This window comes from Bos indicus x Bos taurus, chromosome 12 (assembly GCF_003369695.1).
Source record: "Bos indicus x Bos taurus breed Angus x Brahman F1 hybrid chromosome 12, Bos_hybrid_MaternalHap_v2.0, whole genome shotgun sequence".
NCBI lineage: Eukaryota > Metazoa > Chordata > Mammalia > Artiodactyla > Bovidae > Bos > Bos indicus x Bos taurus.
The window spans coordinates 76,528,465-76,546,682 of record NC_040087.1 but is presented as its reverse complement, the minus strand read 5'-3'; the positions used below and the strand labels follow the sequence as shown (position 1 = coordinate 76,546,682).

Genomic DNA, 18,218 nt, shown 5'->3' with positions numbered 1-18,218 from the left:
TTATATACAAAAGTAAGAGACCTGTAATGGCCAACACAGTATTAAAAGACAACAACAAATTCAAAAGACTGACATTACCCAACTTTAAGGCTTACTATAAAGCTACAGTAATAAAATCACCAAGATATTGGTAAAAGAACAGTCAAATCAATCAATGGAATAGCATGGAAAGCACGGAAATAAACTCACCCAAACACAGTGAATGATCTTTGACGAGAAAGCAAAAGTGACTCAATAGAGAAAAGACAATCACTTCAACAAATGTTGCTAGAACAACTGGAAATCCATGGGCAAAAAGTGAATCTAGATAAAGTCCTTCACATTTCACAAAAAGTTAACCCAGAGTGGATTGTAGCCCTAACTATATAATACTAAAGAATAAAATGTCTAGAAGATAAATAAGAGAAAATTTAAGTGACCTTTGGTTTGGCAAAGATTAATGAATAGTCATTAAGCATGTGAAAATATGCTCCACGGTATTAAGGAAACAGAAATCAAAATCACAATGAAATATAACTACATATCCATTAGAATGACTAAAACTACAAAAACAAGTATTCACAGGCATGGAGTAAGTAGGTAACTACAACTCTTGAAACACTGCTGGTGGAAGTGTAAAATGAAGGAAGCAATGTTTTTTAAAAGAACAGAAATTATCTATACCTTCAATGGCACCCCACTCCAGTACTCTTGCCTGGAAAATCCTGTAGACGGAGGAGCCTGGTAGGCTGCAGTCCATGCTAAGGGTCGGACACGACTGAGCGACTTCACTTTCACTTTTCACTTTCATGCATTGGAGAAGGAAATGGCAACCCACTCCAGTGTTCTTGCCTGGAGAATCCCAGGGACGGAGGAGCCTGGTGGGCTGCCGTCCATGCGGTCGCACGGAGTTGGACACGACTGAAGTGACTTAGCAGTAGCAGCAGTAATTGTAGTGACATGTACTAAAATTCTCTAACCTATACACTTAAAATAGTTAAGATTTTATTCTTCATAAAGCATTCCTCCATAAAAATGATTTTTATGAAGGAGCCGGACAAAAAGAACAGACCGCCTACAAAGGAGTAACAAAAATGAGACTGACAACTCTCTCTTCAACAGCTGCAGAGCACAGTATAGTACAAATATTCCAGCACTACGCTAACAGAAAACCACTATCAACCTGGACTTGCATACACACCAAAGTCATCTTTTAACAAAGAATGTGAATAGTCCCATTTAGACAAAAACTGAGTTAATTACCTGTAGAAACTTCTAAGGGGTAAATTCCAGGAAAAACAGAAATAATCCCATTTGTAAAGTCAGGGATGGGAAGAAGGAACAATGAACAAAGAAAATAAATATTTGAGTAAAGGTACATAAATATTAGCTATTTATAGCCCAGTAATAATGTCTAATTAGCAGGGTAAAGAATTAAGGAAATAAAATACAAGAAAGCATATAAGGAGGAAATCTTTGACAGGACAAAAAACTGTAGATTGAATCTTAAAGTAAGTAAACATTTTGAAAAGTTTAGGATACTGAGGAACACCTGAAGAACTGTCTCCAAATTCAAATTTCTACAGTAAACCCTGAAATAGAAATAAGCATAAAATTTCTATCACAGTGGAAAGGAGTGGGGGGGATGGGAATGGAATAAAGAAGAGAAATTTTAAAGGCAATCATTATCAAAAAGAAGTCATGAAAGGAGAGAAAGTAGAATCCAAGAAGTGGAACAAAAATAAAAAGAAGATAATATAAATAAATCAGAAAGTAGTAAATACAACAAATGTACATTGACTGCAATCTATGGTTAAAAGACAGTGCCAGTCTTGAACAGAAAAAGAAAAACATCAGTATATACACTTACAAGAGAGAGACCTCAATCAATAGACTACTGGTTGACTGGGAAAAAAAAAAAAAAAAAGAACATAGGAAAACACCAAAATAACCTGGTTTAGGCATAACAATACTGATAAAATGAAATTAGAAAGCAAACTCAAAAAAAGCCATATATTTGATAAAAAGTAAAATTAGCCAAGAAGACACATTACACTGCTATATTACCCATTAACTTCCTGGCAAGCAAGAAAACGTCACTAATCCACTCTCAAAAACTGATCAAATAGCCAAAAACATCACTAGAAGATTTGAACATCCCAATAGGCAGACTTGACCTACAAAACATGGCCTACAATAATATGAAAATACACACTCTGTTCAGGTACACATGGAAGATGTATTTAAAGTGATTTACTCCTTGGCCATAAAGCAATTCTCATCAAATTAGAAAGTTTCTAAATAAGAAAGATGATATTCACTAATCAGAAAGCAATTAGAAATATAACAAAAAGTTGAAACTGTTTGTTAATGTATTCCTAAATAGCCAGATTCAAAAATCATAACAGAACTCTGAAAATACTCAGAAATGAACAACTGTGGAAAATACATATTAAAATTATGAAACAGAGCTCTGTCCATCTCACCACTTTAGGACATTCCTCCAGCTGCTGGAAGTTTCATCAACCAAAAGCTGACTTGTCCTCAGCTTGTATTACTCCTTCCAAGGGGCAGCCTGCTGCACCCAAGGCTTAGTTAACATACGTGTATAACAGTTCAATCTTATTGCCCCAATTTGAGACAGCTATTTAATATAAAAGATCAGCCAATACTGGGCTTTCCTGACAGCTCAGTTGGCAAAGAATCTGCTTACAATGCAGGAGACCTGGGTTTGATCCCTGGGTTGGGAAGATCCCCTGAAGAAGGGAAAGGCTACCCGCTCCAGTATTTTGGCCTGGAGAATTCCATGGACTGTATAGTCCATAGGGTTGCAGAGAGTCACGACTGAGTAACTTCCACTTTTCAATACGCAGAACTCTTTGCAGGAAGAGCTAAGGCCGTTGTTGAGTCTGAGTCTCAACTCAATTCAAATCCCCCTTCAGTCCACAATTTCTTTCACTCCCTCATGTGCATTGGTCCCAAGAATATTCCCCAATAAAATTCCAGGGTCTGCTTTAAGACAGGTATCCAGTCTGTGACAGAGGAGCCATCTGGAAGGCTATTACAGTGATCTAGGCAAAAGATGACACTAGCTTGAACAAATGGAACCACAAGATAAATGGAGAAAAGGGGATGAATTCAAGATTTAGGACATGATGACGATGATATACAAACTGCAAAACCACATAATGCAATATAGTAGTGAATGCTGAATTACAGAGAACTGCTGATCAAAATCGAGACCCCTCTACTTCCTGCCTCCATGATCCGTGCCACTGTGGATGGCAGAACCTCCATCAGCCTCATACCTGGACAAGGCTGGCATAGAATAGAACTCCAATGCACCCACAGTCTTACCAACGGGAAGTGAACATGGAGGATGAGGAAAATCTTTGCTGTTTAAGGTTACAGGGCAGGGGCAATAAAAAGGTGTAACACTACAGCTCTGATAAATGAATGACAGTTGCACAGACTCAAATAAGAATTACCACATTACTAAGTTTTCCAAGGAAACATAATTCAAAATCTACTAGGCAATTTGGCTGCCATGCAACACTTGGCTACACTGAAAAGTTCCTACTGTGAAGACAAACAAGGAGATAGTTCAAATTCAAACAATTTGGAAAAATAAATTCCACCATCAATGCGTTTCCCATATTGTTATTTGGTCATAATGTTCCACTTTTTTGTTGTTGCCTTTTAATTATAAGTTAGTTATAGTTACTTCAGTCATTATCAATTTAGTATTGGTGTATCTTCAGAAGAGCACACTTCAGACTGAAGTGATATATATTTATATTTCTCTAGGGCCTATAATTATCCAGTAACTAGAACATAAACATATATGTGTTACAGTCCAACTATGATTTATTCATGTATCTACTACTACTGCAGATGAACATAATCTCTACAAAAGGTACCTAGAGGTGATCCTTATTATCACTGAGCTTTTACCACTGGAAAATGAAAAAGTGTAAAGTGGGCACAGGACATTTTGCCTTTCCTAAGATGGCTATGCACACATGAACACACGGATATCTATACAAATACACTGAGTTTAAATAGTATACACATAAAGATTTAATCAAGCTGTGCTATAAGAAAGTAAACCAGTACATAACAGTATTTGTTTAAATATGGCAAAGAGAGGCAATTAGGTTTTTTTTTTGTTTTCTTGGGAAAACTGATCTGGGCTACCTTTCCTCTACTCAGGCAAATAAAATATACTAGATCCCTAATTCTGATTCAGGGATCAGAAGTAAAGCATGGTTCAACATCTAGACTGGAGCAGAATGAGCTGTCAGAAAGTTTCCAAACATTATGTAGAGCCTTTTGCAATAGAGTGATAAAAAAAAGAAAAGGTATGCAAGAAGGAACAGCAATAAAACAACAAGAGAGACAGTGAGAACACATATAACGTGGTAAAATGCAGAGAGAGAACTTGTGAAACAATGCGGAAACCCGAAGTGTGTATATTGGAGCAACGAAAGAAAACGGAAGGACCCAACTGACGAAGAAAAGAGAGAAGGGCTGCAGAACACGGACTATCATTGTAACCTCAAATGACCACTAGACTTCAATAATATGAAAACTGCAAAATGAAAACCTCATTCTTTCATACTTTATGAGAATGAGAATACTTTAACACTATTTTCTTCAACATAATTTTTCCTTAGGCATTTCTTAGAAATCTCCTAATTAAATAAATGAATATTAAATATCTCTTCTACTGAGGACCAAATTAGAAAATGAATTAACACGATGTTAAGATTGGGGAAAAGATACAAATTGCAATATTTTTTCAAAAGCTTCCTTGACATATCTTTAACCACAAAGTCATATACAACATGTGAAAAGTTTTCTAAGCTGCATGAAAGAAAGAAAAGATTTGAGGTCTTAGCTAAGTATTTCTATCCCTCGTAGCATGAACAATTTGTTCTTCTATATTAAAAAAACAAGAGCAACTTTTTTAAACGTTATACCATGCCAAAAGGAAAACTAGCCAAAGGAAAGGAAAAAATAGCCAGGGCAGAGAAGAAAAGATAATATAGTTGCTACATACTTAAGAGACAGGGGCCAAGGTGGTAGGAAGACTAATATCAAGAAGAAATTTATGGGAGAGCCTAACCTGCAGAGAACGTAAGATATAACGTCATAGGTTAGTGTGACGCCAAGAAGGTTCATTAAAAGACTCTCCTATGTTTGAATCTTAAAACTTCCATTAGTCCTGCCTAATGAATCCAAGGACAGCCAAAATGGACTGACTTGCTATAGTCATTAACAATCACATACTAAGTTTACTTAAATAATCCTAGCTTTTTTTTTCTTTTTAGTTATCTGTTAGCTGAGAGTTTATCCTGGCTTACTTAATATTGCTACTCTTCCCAGATATCTCCATTACAAATTTGGAGATGAAGGGGGGGGGGGATGAGAAAAAATATTGTCAAATCATGATCTATAAATACTGTGAAAAAAAAAAAACCTTTAAAATGTGGGTCTACTTATTTCCATACTTATATAGACACCTCTATTTGGATTCATTCACTGAATAACCATTCACTTAATACATACTTATGTGATGTTCACTGTCTTAAGTACTAGAAATCTCCCACATTGCAGGTGGATTCTTTACTCTCTGAGCCACCAGGGAAGCCCAAGAATACGGGAGTGGGCAACCTATCCCTTCTCCAGCAGATCTTGCTGACCCAGGAATCGAACTGGGGATTCCTGCATTGCAGGCTGATTCTTTACCAGCTGGGCTACCAAGTAAGCCACTAGAAACTAGAAATACAAACTAACCCGTGGTCAATTTTACTATAAAATACTAAGCAAATGAACATAAAACAATCATTTTCAAAGAAAGAATTTGCTTAATGCAGAGAAAACCCCACACTATTTTAAGAGAAGAGCAACCCATCAAGGTAATTGAGTACAAGAGACAAGAGAGTATTTCCATATCAAACTAAATCCTGGGATTCTGCAGGGAAAGGAACAAACTTTATGAGATACTGTTCCAGCTTGATACTATTTTCTCTTTTCCATCAAAAATTCTTTACAACTCAATTCTTTATATCTCAGTCATTCACTCTTCCATTTAACAGAGAATTACTTGAGACAAATGTGTATACTTTTACTATTGGGTAGAGTGTCCTATATATATCTATAAAGTTTCATTGGTTTAAACTGTTACAATCTTTACTTCTTTACTGATCCTCTCTCTGGACCTTCTACTCATTATTTAAATTGTACTACTGAAGTCCCCAACTATTATTGTATAACTATCGATTTCCCTTTTCACGTCAATACTTACTTCGTGTATTTTTGGTCTTGGCTGTTTGGTGCGTATGTGTTTATAACAGTTGATACATAGTGTCTTTCATCTCTTTCAACAGTTTTAGACTTAAAGTCCATTTTGTCTGATAGACAAAATATATTTTAGTAGAGCCACCCCAGTTCTCTTGATTACTATCTGCATGGGATATCTATTTCTAATCTTTTGCTTTCAATCTACCTCTGTGTCTAGATCCAAAGTGAGTTTCTTAGAGACAGCATATAGTTGGATTTTTTTATCCATTCTGCCAATATCTGCCACAGTGAGATATCATTTCACACATACTAGGATGGCAATAATATTAAAAAAAAAAAAAAACAGAAAATAACAAATATTGGCAAGGATGAAAAGAAATTGGAAACCTCATACACTGCTAGTAGGAATGTAAGATGTTTCAGCCACTGGGGAAAACAGATTGGCAGTTCCTCAAAAAGTTAACCATAGAATTACCACGTAAACCAGCAATTCCACAACTAGGTATATACCAAAATAGTTGAAAACAGATACACAAACATCCATAGATATGCATATTCACAGCAGCACTATCTGCAACACGCAGTATATGGAAACAAACCAAATGTCCATCTGCAGCTAAATGAATAAATAAAATGTACTATAAACACACAATGGAATACTATTTGGGCTTCCCTGGTAGCTTAGCCGGTAACGAATCCACCTGCAATGCAGGAGACCCCAGTTTGATTCCTAGGTTGACCAGATCCCCTGAAGAAGGGACCGGCTACCCACTCCAGTATTCTGGAACAGGATGGAATATTATTTGCTCATAAAAAGAATGAAATACCAATATACATATCCAGGAACTTTGAAAATATAACTCTAAGTGAACACAGAAGGTCATTAGTTTTATAATTCCATTTATAAGAAATATCCAGAATAGATAAATCCACTGAAACAGAAAGCAAATTGGTGATTGCCAGGGGCTAGAATATAAGGAGTGACTGTTATTGGATAGCTGGGGAGGAAATACCAACACACTCCAGCATTCTTCCCTAGAGAATCCCATGGACAGAGGAGCCTGGTGGGCTATAGTCCATGGGGTTAAAAAGAGTCGGACATGACTGAGCACATGCCCTCATGCACACACACACACATTAATGAATACAGAGTTTCTTTTGTGGGTACTGAAAGTGTTCTGGCATTAGAGTGGTAGGTGGTGGTGTTGCTTACTCGCTTAGTCGTGTCTGACTCTTTGAGACCCCATGAACAGAAGCACGTCAGGCCTGCCTGTCTTTCATTATCTCTCGGTCCTTGCTCAAACTCATATCCATCAAGTCGGTGATGCCATCCAACCATCTTGTCCTTGGTCATCGCCTTCTCTTCCTGCATTCAATCTCCCCCAGCCTCAGGGTCTTCTCTAATGAGTCAGCTCTTCATATCAGGTGGCCAAAGTATTGGAGCTTCAGCTTCAGCATCAGTCCTCCCAATGAATATTCAGGACTGATTTCCTTCTCCTTGCAGTCCAAGGGACTCTCAAGAGTCTTCTCCAGCACCACAATTCAAAAGCATCAATTCTTCAATGCTCAGCCTTCTTTATGGTCCAGAGCTCACATCCATACATGACTACAGGAAAACCACAGCTTTGACTAGACGGACCTTTGTGGGCAAAGCAATGTCTCTGCTATTTAATAGGCTGTCTAAGTTTGTCACAGCTTTTATTCCAAGGAGTAAGCGTCTTTTAATTTCATGGCTGCACTCACCATCTGCAGTGACTTTGGAGCCCAGGAAAATAAAGTCTCTTACTGTTTCCCCATCTATTTGCCATGAAATGATGGGACCAGATGCCTGATTTTAGTTTGTTGAACGTTGAGTTTTAAGCCAGCTTTTCACTCTCCTCTTTTACCTTCATCAAGAGGCTCTTTAGTTCCTCTTCAGTGGTGAAGATTCACTAATTCTGTGAATATACTAAAAACCACTGGACTGTACACTTTGAAAGGCTGGATTTTATACTATCTAAATTTTATCCCAACTTTTACAAATCTAATATTTACTATTTTAGGAATCAGCGAATTAAAATGGACTGGAATGGGTGAATTTAACTCAGATGACCATTATATCTACTACTGTGGGCAAGAATCCCTTTGAAGAAATGGAGTAGCCATCATGGTCAACAAAAGAGTCTGAAACGCAGCACTTGGATGCAATCTCAAAAACAACAGAATGATCTCTTCGTTTCCAACGCAAACCATTCAATATCACAGTAATCCAAGTCTATGCCCCAACCAGTAATGCTGAAGAAGCTGAAGCTGAACAGTTCTATGAAGACCTATAAGACCTTCTAGAACTAACACCCAAAAAAGATGTCCTCTTCATTATAGGGGACTGGAATGCAAAAGGAGAAAATCAAGAAATACCTGGAATAACAGGCAAATTTGGTCTTGGAGTATAGAATGAAGCAGGGCAAAGGCTAATAGAGTTTTGCCAAGAGAACGCACTGGTCATAGCAAACACCCTCTTCCAACAACACAACAGAAGACTCTACACATGGACATCACCAGATGGTCAATATGGAAATCAGACTGATTATATTCTTTGCAGCCAAAGATGGAGAAGTTCTATACGGGCAGCAAAAACAAGACAGGGAGCTGACTGTGTCTCAGATCATGAACTCCTTATTGACAAATTCAGACTTAAATTGAAGAAAGTAGGGAAAACCACTAGACCATTCAGATATGACTTTAATCAAATCCCTTACAATTATACAGTGGAAGTGACAAATAGATTCAAGGGATTAGATATGATAGATAGAGTGCCTGATGAACTATGGACAGAGGTTCATGACACTATACAGGAGACAGGGATCAAGATCATCCCCAAGAAAAACAAATGCAAAAGAGCAAAATGGCTGTCTTAGGAGGCCTTACAAATAGCTGTGAAAAGAAGAGAAGTGAAAAGCAAAGGAGAAAAACAAAGATATACCCATTTGAATGCAGAGTGCCAAAGAATAGCAAGGAGAGATAAGAAAGCCTTCCTCAGCAATCAATGCAAAGAAATAGAGGAAAACAATAGAATGGGAGAGACTAGAGATTTAAGAAAATGAGAGATACCAAGAGAACATTTCATGCAAAGATGCGCACAATAAAGGACAGAAATGGTATAGACCTAACAGAAGCAGAAGATATTAAGAGGTGGCAAGAATACACATAAAGAAAGAAAGTGAAGTCGTTCAGTCGTGTCTGACTCTTTGCGACCCCATGGACCATAGCCTACCAGGCTTCTCTGTCCATGGGATTCTCCAGGCAAGAATACTGGAGTGGGTTACCATTTCCTTCTCCAGGGGATACACAGAAGAACTATACAAAAAAGATCTTCATGACCCAGATAATCACGATGGTGTGATCACTGACCTAGAGCCAGACATCCTGGAATGTGAAGTCAAGTCAGCCTTAAGAAACATTACTACAAACAAAGCTAGTGGAGGTGATGGAATTCCAGTTGAGCTCTTTCAAATCCTAAAAGATGATGCTGTGAAAGTGCTGCACTCAATACATCAGCAAATTTGGAAAACTCAGCAGTGGCCACAGGACTGGAAAAGGTCAGTTTTCATTCCAATCCCAAAGAAAGGCAATTCCAAAGAATGCTCAAACTACCGCACAACTGCACTCATCTCACACGCTAGTAAAGTAATGCTCAAAATTCTCCAAGCCAGGCTTCAACAGTACGTGAACCATGAACTTCCAGATGTTCAAGCTGGAAAGGCAGAGGAACCAGAGATCAAATTGCCAACATCCGTTGGATCATATAAAAAGCAAAGAGAATTCCAGAAAAACATCTACTTCTGCTGTATTCACTATGCCAAAACCTTTGACAGTGTGGATCACCACACTATGGAAAATTCTTAAAGAGACGGGAATACCAGACCACCTGATCTGCCTACTGAGAAATCTGTATGCGATCAGGAAGCAACAGTTAGAACTGGACATGGAACAACAGACTGATTTCAAATCAGGAAAGGAGTACGTCAAGGCTATATATTGTCACCCTGCTTATTTAACTTATATGCAGAGTACATGATGAGAAATGTTCGGCTGGAGGAAGCACAAGCTGCAATCAGGATTGCCTGGAGAAATATCAATAACCTCAGACATGCAGATGATACCACCCTTATGGCAGAAAGCGAAGAAGAACTAAAGAACCTCTTGATGAAAGTGAAAGAGGAGAGTGATAAGTTGGCTTAAAGCTCAACATTCAGAAAACTGAGATCATGGCATCTGGTCCCATCACTTCATGGCAAATAGATGGGGAAACAGTGGAAATAGTGACAGACTTTATTTTGGGGCTCCAAAATCACTGCAGATGGTGACCGCAGCCATGAAATTAAAAGATGCTTGCTCCTTGGAAGAAAAGTTATTATCAACCTAGATAGCATATTAAAAAAACAGAGATATTACTTTGCCAACAAAGGTCCATCTAGTCAAGGCTACGGTTTTGCCAGTAGTCACATGTGGATGTGAGAGTTGGACTTTAAAGAAAACTGAGCACTGAAGAATTGATGTTTTTGAACTGTGGTGTTGGAGAAGACTCTTGAGAGTCCCTTGGACTGCAAGGAGATCCAACCAGTCCATCTTAAAGGAAATCAGTCCTGAATATTCATTGGAAGGACTGATGCTGAAGTTGAATCTCCAATACTCTGGCCTCCTGATGCAAAGAACTGACTCATTTGAAAAGACCCTGATGCTGGGAAAGATTGAAGGCGGGAGGAGAAGGGGACGACAGAGGATGAGATGGTTGGATGGCATCATCGACTCAATGGACATGGGTTTGAGTAAACTCCGGGAGTTGGTAATGGACAGGCAGGCCTGGCATGCTGTAGTCCATGGGATCGAAAAGAGTTGGACACGACTGAGCGACTGAACAGAATATTTGGTATAAAAATTGAGAACAGGTTGTCTCTAAACCCGGTTGTGGGGGGAGTGAGGACTGACAAGCACTGAGTATGAGGGAATGTTCAACGTCAACTGAGTATGACAGTAATGTTCAACATCTTGGTGGTGTTTGGGGTATGCATATATCAAAACCAACAAATACATACTTCAGATGTGTTCACGTTAACTGTATACAAAGTTTGCCTTAAAATAACCAAATTGTATACAAATACTGAATTAAGTTAATGACATGTATATTCAAGTATTTAGCAGGATGCATACTGGTATTTGCAATGTACTATGAAATACACCAAAATTTAAATAGTTAAACAAATAAGCAATAAAGCCAATTTAGCAAAAGATTAATAATGGAGTTTTGGTGTTGGGAATATAAGCACACGGGGCTTCCCTGGTAGCTCAGTTGGTAAAGAATTTGCCTGCAATGCAGCACACCCTGTTTCAATTCCTAGGTCAGAAAGTTACCCTAGAGAAGGGATAGGCTACCCTCTCCAGTATTCTTGGGCTTCCCTGCTGTGGCTCACACAGTAAAGAATCTGCCTGCAATGTGGGAGACCCAGGTTTGATCCCTGGGTTGGGAAGATCTGGAGAAGGGCATTGCAACCCTCTCCAGCATTCTTGCCTGGAAAATCCCCATGGACAGAGGAGCTTGGCAGGCTACAGTCCAAGGGGTCGCAAAGAGTCGGACACAGGTGAGCACAGCATAGCACCTATGGGAATACACTGTAAAATTCTTTTAAAATATTGTCTGATTGAAAATTTTCAAAATAATACACCAGGAAAAAATTAAGAAGCAAGAAAAATATCCAAAAGTCATGAGTACTTTACAGAGATTTAGAATACGGTTATAAAACAGAATGACTGACTAGAAATGTCAGAGTGTCTTCTCTTGAATACATGACACTTAAGCCAAGATATGAAAGATATCAGCAAGAGTGTTCTAGACTTCCCACTCTATCCCCAAAAACTTATTCTAAGTTTGATGTGTTCAAGAAAGCTAGTGACTAAAGTATGGTAGGCAAGGAAGGGAGTGGTATAAAATGGGATTGGAGAGAAAGGCAGATGTCAAATCATTCTGGGTTTGTAGTCCCAACAAGGAATTTTCATTTTATCTAAGTGCAATGGAAAGACATTAATGGGTTTAAAGCAGGAATTGACTGGGTGGAATGAGATGGGGTGAGTCCTTATTATTTCCTTATTATTTAGAGTTTTAAAATATCACACCGACTGCTATGTGAAGAATGGCTTCAAAGGGTTTAAGAAGTAGAGAAACTATTATCATAGTCCCTTCCAGAATAATGGTAATCTGGAGGAGAGTGTTGGTAGTCAAGACAGTGAGCAGTGAATATGGGAGATATTTTGAATGAAGAAGTGACCGTATCTATCGGTAGCGTGACAAGAGGATGACAAGGAAAGGGCACCACGATAGATCTCGGGATTTAGCGTTAGCCACTGAGTATGTGGAGTGAAATATCAGATGTAGAAACCCTGGTGAGAAGCAGGTCTGGAGTATGATGACTTGAGGACCAAAAAATTTTCACTTAAATTGGGTATGATTTGTAACTGTGAGAAAGACAGGCCAAAAAAAGGAATTAGAATAATCTGGAAGTCGTTAAAGACAGAGTTGAAATTTACAATTTCTTTTTCTTTCAAGAATCAATTTTGGCCTGATTGTATTAAGGACCTTTGATCCAGATCAAACTGTAATGCAAATCAAGCTCACTGATTGCTGTTGTCTATCTCTAGGGTTAAAGATAAACTCGGGATCAATAGGTCTTGTATCTTCAACTTAGAGAGGTCAAAGGGAAAATATCAGGAGTGAGGATGAGGGAGACAAGGAAGACCAAAAAAAAAAGTACACAAAAGTAACATATTAAGTCTTAACTGTCTCTCACCCTGACAATGATAAGAGCCTATCTGACTCTTAAATTCCACATATAACATGCCTTGTACTATTTGACACAAAATGGCAACTCAAATTTTAGCCCGCATCCTCTAATCCTATTAGTTTTACCAAAGTATCTTGAAAAATACATGGTCCCCGGAGCTAAATGAACCTAAATTTGAAGCACCCACCACTCAGTAGCTCTGAGACCTTGAGCAAATTACTTACCATTTCTAATCCTTTGTTTCTTAAATGTAAATGAAAATAATTAAGAGGAGAATTAGCATTAGAAATAACATTCACAAAACTGCCTGCTACTGGGGAAAAAATGCTCCATAAACAAGAGCTACTATTATGCAAAAGACACCTAATTCATCAATGCTCCAGCCAGTAGTCTCCTCCTTGGGCAGCACAGAAGAAAAGAAAAGAAGCACAGATGTGAGAGAGAAGGAAACCACAGAAAAGATCAATTTCATTTTCACCACATAACCCAGAAAGACAGTAAAACAGAGGAATCTATGAATAGTTATGACCATCCACAACCTACAAATGGGTAGGTGTGAGAGGCATGATTACATTTCAGTTGTTCAGAAAAGGGAACATATTTTACCAGGGAATCAATGTTCAGTTCAACTCTTAGACAAACTCACGAGAAGTCACTGAACTCAAAATGTAGTTAAAATGTGATATATCTCAATAAAATTAGTATAAAAGTGATGAATCGCCAAACAGTACAGAAAACCCAGAAACTTTAATAGCATGTAATTTCACTTATTTTAGAAGCTGGCACTTGAGGGAAAAGGTTTTATGGGAGGTTTCAGAGTGATTCAGAAGGGGTTTTCAGGGGAATTCCAAAAGCTTTATAAAGTTGATGACCCTGCCCTGTTCTTTATTATGTTTTATTTCACCTCAAATTTTATGGCTTCCCTTTCTTTTAGCATAAGCAAAACACTAGCACCCTTATATTTAATAGCCATGATGGCAATCATTCATTTCACAAATGAGAAGAAGCAAGTGAGGAAGAATTAGAGGAAAGATAGGAAAGAGGAAGGCCCATAAAGGATGTGCCCAGATATTAAAAAAAGAGCCTCAAATTGAAAATAACCTCAGGAAGTATAAAACTGAAGTGGGGGGGTGGGCAGTGCGGTTAAGCACAGCATTAAAATATTAAAGGAAGAAAGCCAAGTGATGAGAACTGGTCAGAGTCCCATTGTGATTAACTGGTTATTTTAAAGGCTACAGGTTTTTTTTTTTTTTAAGTGGAAGACAAAACATGAAACAGCAAGCTAAGCAATCTGTCATTTACACAAAGGACATTTTCAAGAGCTGAAGATTCACAATTTAAATTGTGACAAACCAGTGTAATTCAAGATTTTATCCTAATCTCTTTGTATTTCTCAAAAATTCCTCCAAATATTCTGCTCTTTTTGTGTAGATACTACTGTGATATTACTATTACATCCCATTACATAGATAATAATAATACCTAAACGAGAACTAGAAAGATGATTTTTGACATTTAGAAGTACACAACGAAATAAAATTATTTTAGGAGGGTGTCCGCAAAAGCCAGCAGATAGGTGACAGCCTCTTAGGCTATGGAGAATGCCAGTGATTTCAAACCACAGAGAGAAACTGTTGATTTTCTTAAAGGCATAAACCCCAAAATAGGCCCATGTAGTTCAACTTATTCAGAATCTAGCAAATCTTCCTGTGAAGTACTGAAATGCTTTTTGATGAGCCTGGAGAAATGATTAAATGAAGAGCTGTTACAGTCAGATAAAATAAGATTTTCTGGGGTCTGGTCTCAACTCCAGGACCTGTATCAGTCAAATCAGCCAAATCAATGAATAAAATAACTCTAAACAATCAATCTAGTGAGAAAACAGGACTAAAGAAATGTTAATGTGGGGTGCTGAAAGTTTGGCTCTATCAGCTCAGGAATGCTGAGATGCTGGGAATGCCCAGCTAGCAAACATTATCTAATCTCTCTCATATTCCGACAAATTTCTATCAAATGTAAACAAATACGAACTGATTAATACAACACCACAGTTATTCAACAGCAATACTAATCCATGGTAATGGTAGGCCCTTGCATTTTCTTAATTACCAGGCACTAAAAATACACTAGTTGTCAAGAGTGCCAGGGATATTTTTGAAAATAAAAAGTCAGGAAGCACTGGCCCAGTGCAATTATACATAAAACAGGCAAGTAAAACAGTCATTAAAATGTTCTTCAGCTTACCTTTTATTCCAATATAGAATATTCTGTTCTAATCTCTCACATTCTATTTTCTCTTTCCTAGCAAGATTATAAAGTTGATATTTAACATCTTAAGAAAAAGTAAAAACTTGAAGAGCCTTGTCAAAGAGGAAATCCTCATTTTAATCATGAGTGCCCTTAAGTAACTTGTGGTCTACTACATATGTATAAACTTACATTCCATCCAGTCTCAAGAACGATTAAGACAATTTCTTCTTTTAATTAGCCAGTGACTTCATCTTACAAAAGAACTATCATGAAGGTCAAACTAACTCTTTAAAGTTCACATTAATAATAGAATATGGTGATGCTGCTGATAAATTCTTCCAGAGGAACAACTCATCAGAATCCTGAAACTATTAAAGTACTATTTGCTCTCTGGGAATTAGGTATTACGTGTTCACTCAACCGTATCTGCTGAAAGACACAGAAACTCAACCAAAGTTAATTTAAGAACTTACCAATTTCCCTTGCAATTCTGACAGCTTCATCTGCATCCTGAAAAAGCAGGAAATGAGACTCAACATTAATCCCATCAGCCATTGCACAATGTCTTTAGGGCAGTCATATATTGCACTACTGTCTCCTCCGATTCATTTAATGTTCAATTTTACAACCTTCTAACTCTTTTCAGTCAGAGAAATGTAAAATTAATACCATAAGTGGAATGTAAATTCTACCTCATCATTATTATATTAAGAAACTCAAAGCAGTTGGAAATGAGCTGGCAGGAAGCACCACCAGAAATGTCAAATGATTTGGTGCAGTGGCTGGAATTTAAGGGCAGAATTTAGATGTTTACAATCAATACTGAATCATAAATCAGACCATTAAAGCTTGTCCACAGCTAGCTCGTTTGTCTCTGATATTTACACGTCATGTTTTCCTTGATTCTGTCAGCAGGGGGAGTTGATTCTCTATTGTTTGGGAGGAGCTTGACAGATTTTCCAGAAATAAAGTAACTAAATTTCCAGTATCTATAGGAATTGCCAATTGTTCCCCTCAAAAAAATTCCTTTAGTAATCTCCATTACTTTTTTTGTGTCCTTTTTTTGGGTACATAATTTTATCTTTACCAGTTGCACCTTGTCAACAGAAATTAAAAATCTTAAATTCCATGATCTAGTAGAGGGGGGATCTTCCCAAAAGCCAAGGAAAGGAAATGCATTCTAAAACAGCACACAGTAACACTGTGAGTCAGCTTTATTTCAGTAACAAATAAAACAGTACAAGGTAAGCGTTTATGAAAGCAAGGATTATTCATTGGTGAATAGCGACCAATGCTATTGAATGCACAGAAACTTGCCTTGAATCTAAACTATTTCATTGATCAGTGACTCTCACCTAACATGCCCAACATAGGACATTCCCGATACACTTCCCCCATAAACAGCAAAGAAAAGCTGAAAAGATGTTAAATTCAAGTAAATCCTAATAAATTTAACTTTTTAAATAACTTGATGACATAAACTATCACAAGGAATGACAATAATGTTTTGAAACCACTGGCTGGTAAGAAAGCCTGAATTTTTGGAAAATAACTTTAAACTATCAAAGTAAACGCTGGTATTTTTTTTTTTTTAAGCTTTTACGTTAATACTTTAAAAATGTAGAGTAACCATGTCAGAATCCTCCCTCAAAATGGGGGCGGGGGATGTTTATAACTGGTTCATTCATGTCTAATAAAAAAAAAAAAAAAAAAAAATCTTCCTTAAAAGTCTTCAGTACCTAATAACATCCCCTGAATAAGGAGGCTGGCAGGGGAAGTTGTCAGAAAAATTTAATTTCCTTTCATTAGCCAGTCTGCTCCCCAAATAGGTGCTTGTTAAGTTCAAAGCGGTCCTGAAAGCGACATCAGTTTTAAGTCTTTTTTTTTTTTTAACTCCAAGCAGTCACATCTGCTAATGAGATTTTCCAAATAACAATTGTTTTCAAGTCAGAGATAAATCTATACTTCCCATTCTATCCCCTTCCTGCAAAAAAAAAAAAAAAAATCAAGGTTTACTGCTTTATTACACCTTGCTGTTTTCGCTGACCCTACATTCTCCAAATTTTAGCTTAAAGGGATAAAATTCCATGAAAAGGGTCATTTAAGAATGTTAGTGGTTTCCACACATTGAGTTTGAAGGTTCTTTGTTCAAGCCACTGACAGTTATTGGAGAATACTTCCCCTTAATAGCCTCTCTGTCAGGAAGTGTTAAACCTGCCAAATGCAGACAATTAGTGCCTCATGAACAAAATACAGGAACAGTACTGGCTGATGGAGACTGGATTATAAGAAGTCTAGAAGGAAACTTTTAACATGTCTTTTCTTTCAAACGAGTAATAGTATATTTGCAAAAGATATTCAAAGAAAAAAATAAACCCTGCTATCTAAAAGGTTCATTACCTTGAGAGAACTAACAGGCAAATATTAGCTCATTAGTAATATTTTAACATGCATTTATATATAAATATTAGGGATGGACTGTGTACAGAGAGAGGTATCATTTACACAAAGCAAAACTTCTAAAAATTCTTCAGCTGTTACAAATCCAACTCTTGTATAAACCACCACAAAATAATCTTGTGTCTTAACTAATCGGTAACGCTTAAGTTTTCCTACTACGAAAAGCAAATTCACTAAATGACCTTCCAAGTAAAATCAATAGTCTTTAAAATTAGCTTTTCACTTGTCAATAATTCATTGCAGAATTATTTTGTTAAGAACATATTATGTACTAGACACTAAAAACCTCTATTACCAGTTTCAATAATAAACTATTAAGTATACCTGGTTCCAATATGTTCCTTCAGCACATATATTTATAAAACTACTTTTAAAGGGATAAAAAGCCCGATATAGCTCAAAATTCAA

The 18,218-nt window shown here is 37.2% G+C and overlaps 1 protein-coding gene across 6 annotated transcripts in view; it reads right to left on the bottom strand.

The window, feature by feature from the left end:
• The window catches only part of PCCA (propionyl-CoA carboxylase subunit alpha), a 361,328-nt gene that overhangs the window by 225,016 nt on the left and 118,094 nt on the right, over window positions 1-18,218 (bottom strand). For all 6 annotated transcript variants that reach the window (XM_027557904.1, XM_027557902.1, XM_027557903.1 and 3 more), the window contains exon 8: window positions 15,824-15,860. In XM_027557904.1, coding sequence (XP_027413705.1) covers window positions 15,824-15,860 — 37 coding nt within the window. The remainder of the gene's footprint in view (window positions 1-15,823; window positions 15,861-18,218) is intronic.